Source organism: Monoraphidium neglectum (genome assembly GCF_000611645.1).
Source record: "Monoraphidium neglectum strain SAG 48.87 unplaced genomic scaffold scaffold06089, whole genome shotgun sequence".
Lineage (NCBI taxonomy): Eukaryota > Viridiplantae > Chlorophyta > Chlorophyceae > Sphaeropleales > Selenastraceae > Monoraphidium > Monoraphidium neglectum.
The window spans coordinates 2,666-3,360 of NW_014007545.1; the positions used below are offsets into that span (position 1 = coordinate 2,666).

Genomic DNA, 695 nt, shown 5'->3' on the forward strand with positions numbered 1-695 from the left:
ATCAATTCCGGACCTCAAATTTTGAATGTTTGTCATTGTGGCGCCAATCATGTGCACAGCGCTGGGTGTGATGCTGGTTTCTGAACGTACATTGTGTGGGCACTGAAAGGGTATCACCGCAAATCCACCCGGCAGCGCTGCTGCGAGGTCCAGTCAGCATGTGTGTGGTTTGCTCTTGGCTTTCCATCCCCAAAGCAGCCCTCAACCCACATCACCACCCGCCCTCTGCCCCGGGGGGCGCCAACCGCCACGTCTTCCAACCGCCGCCACCTCAGCACATGATCAAGCGGGAGCAAGACATGCTGCAGGACCCCGCGGCTGCCGCCGCCGCCGAGGCGCCGCCCGCCCACGGGGCCGGCGCCTCGACTGCCCCGCCCAATGGCAACGCCGACGGCGGCAGTGCAAGCGGCGGGGCGGGGGGCGCGTCGAGCGCACAGGGGGCCGAGATCGAGCCCGGCACGTGCCCCATCTGCCTGGACACGTTTGGGCGCCGCACCATGACCTCCTGCGGCCACGCCTACTGCTCGGGTGTGGAACGAGCTGCACGCGGCATACGCCGTGCATGCGCGCGCGTGAGTGTGTGTGTGTTAGTGTGTGTGTGCACGTGAGTGCAGCCCCCAGCTCACACATTCTCCGACGTACCTGGCCCCCCCCTCACCCTTGTCCCCCCCGCCGTGCTCCCCCCACTTCCCGCC

At 66.5% G+C, this 695-nt stretch overlaps 1 protein-coding gene across 1 annotated transcript; it reads left to right on the plus strand.

Annotated features, from left to right (window-relative positions):
* Positions 1–278: 278 nt before the first annotated feature.
* Positions 279–528, plus strand: MNEG_16190 (hypothetical protein; the record flags this gene model as incomplete). Its single annotated transcript, XM_014035339.1, has 1 exon — positions 279–528. A coding segment is annotated over one exon (250 nt), but the record flags the coding sequence as incomplete, so codon positions are not given.
* Between the last annotated feature and the right edge of the window lie 167 nt (positions 529–695).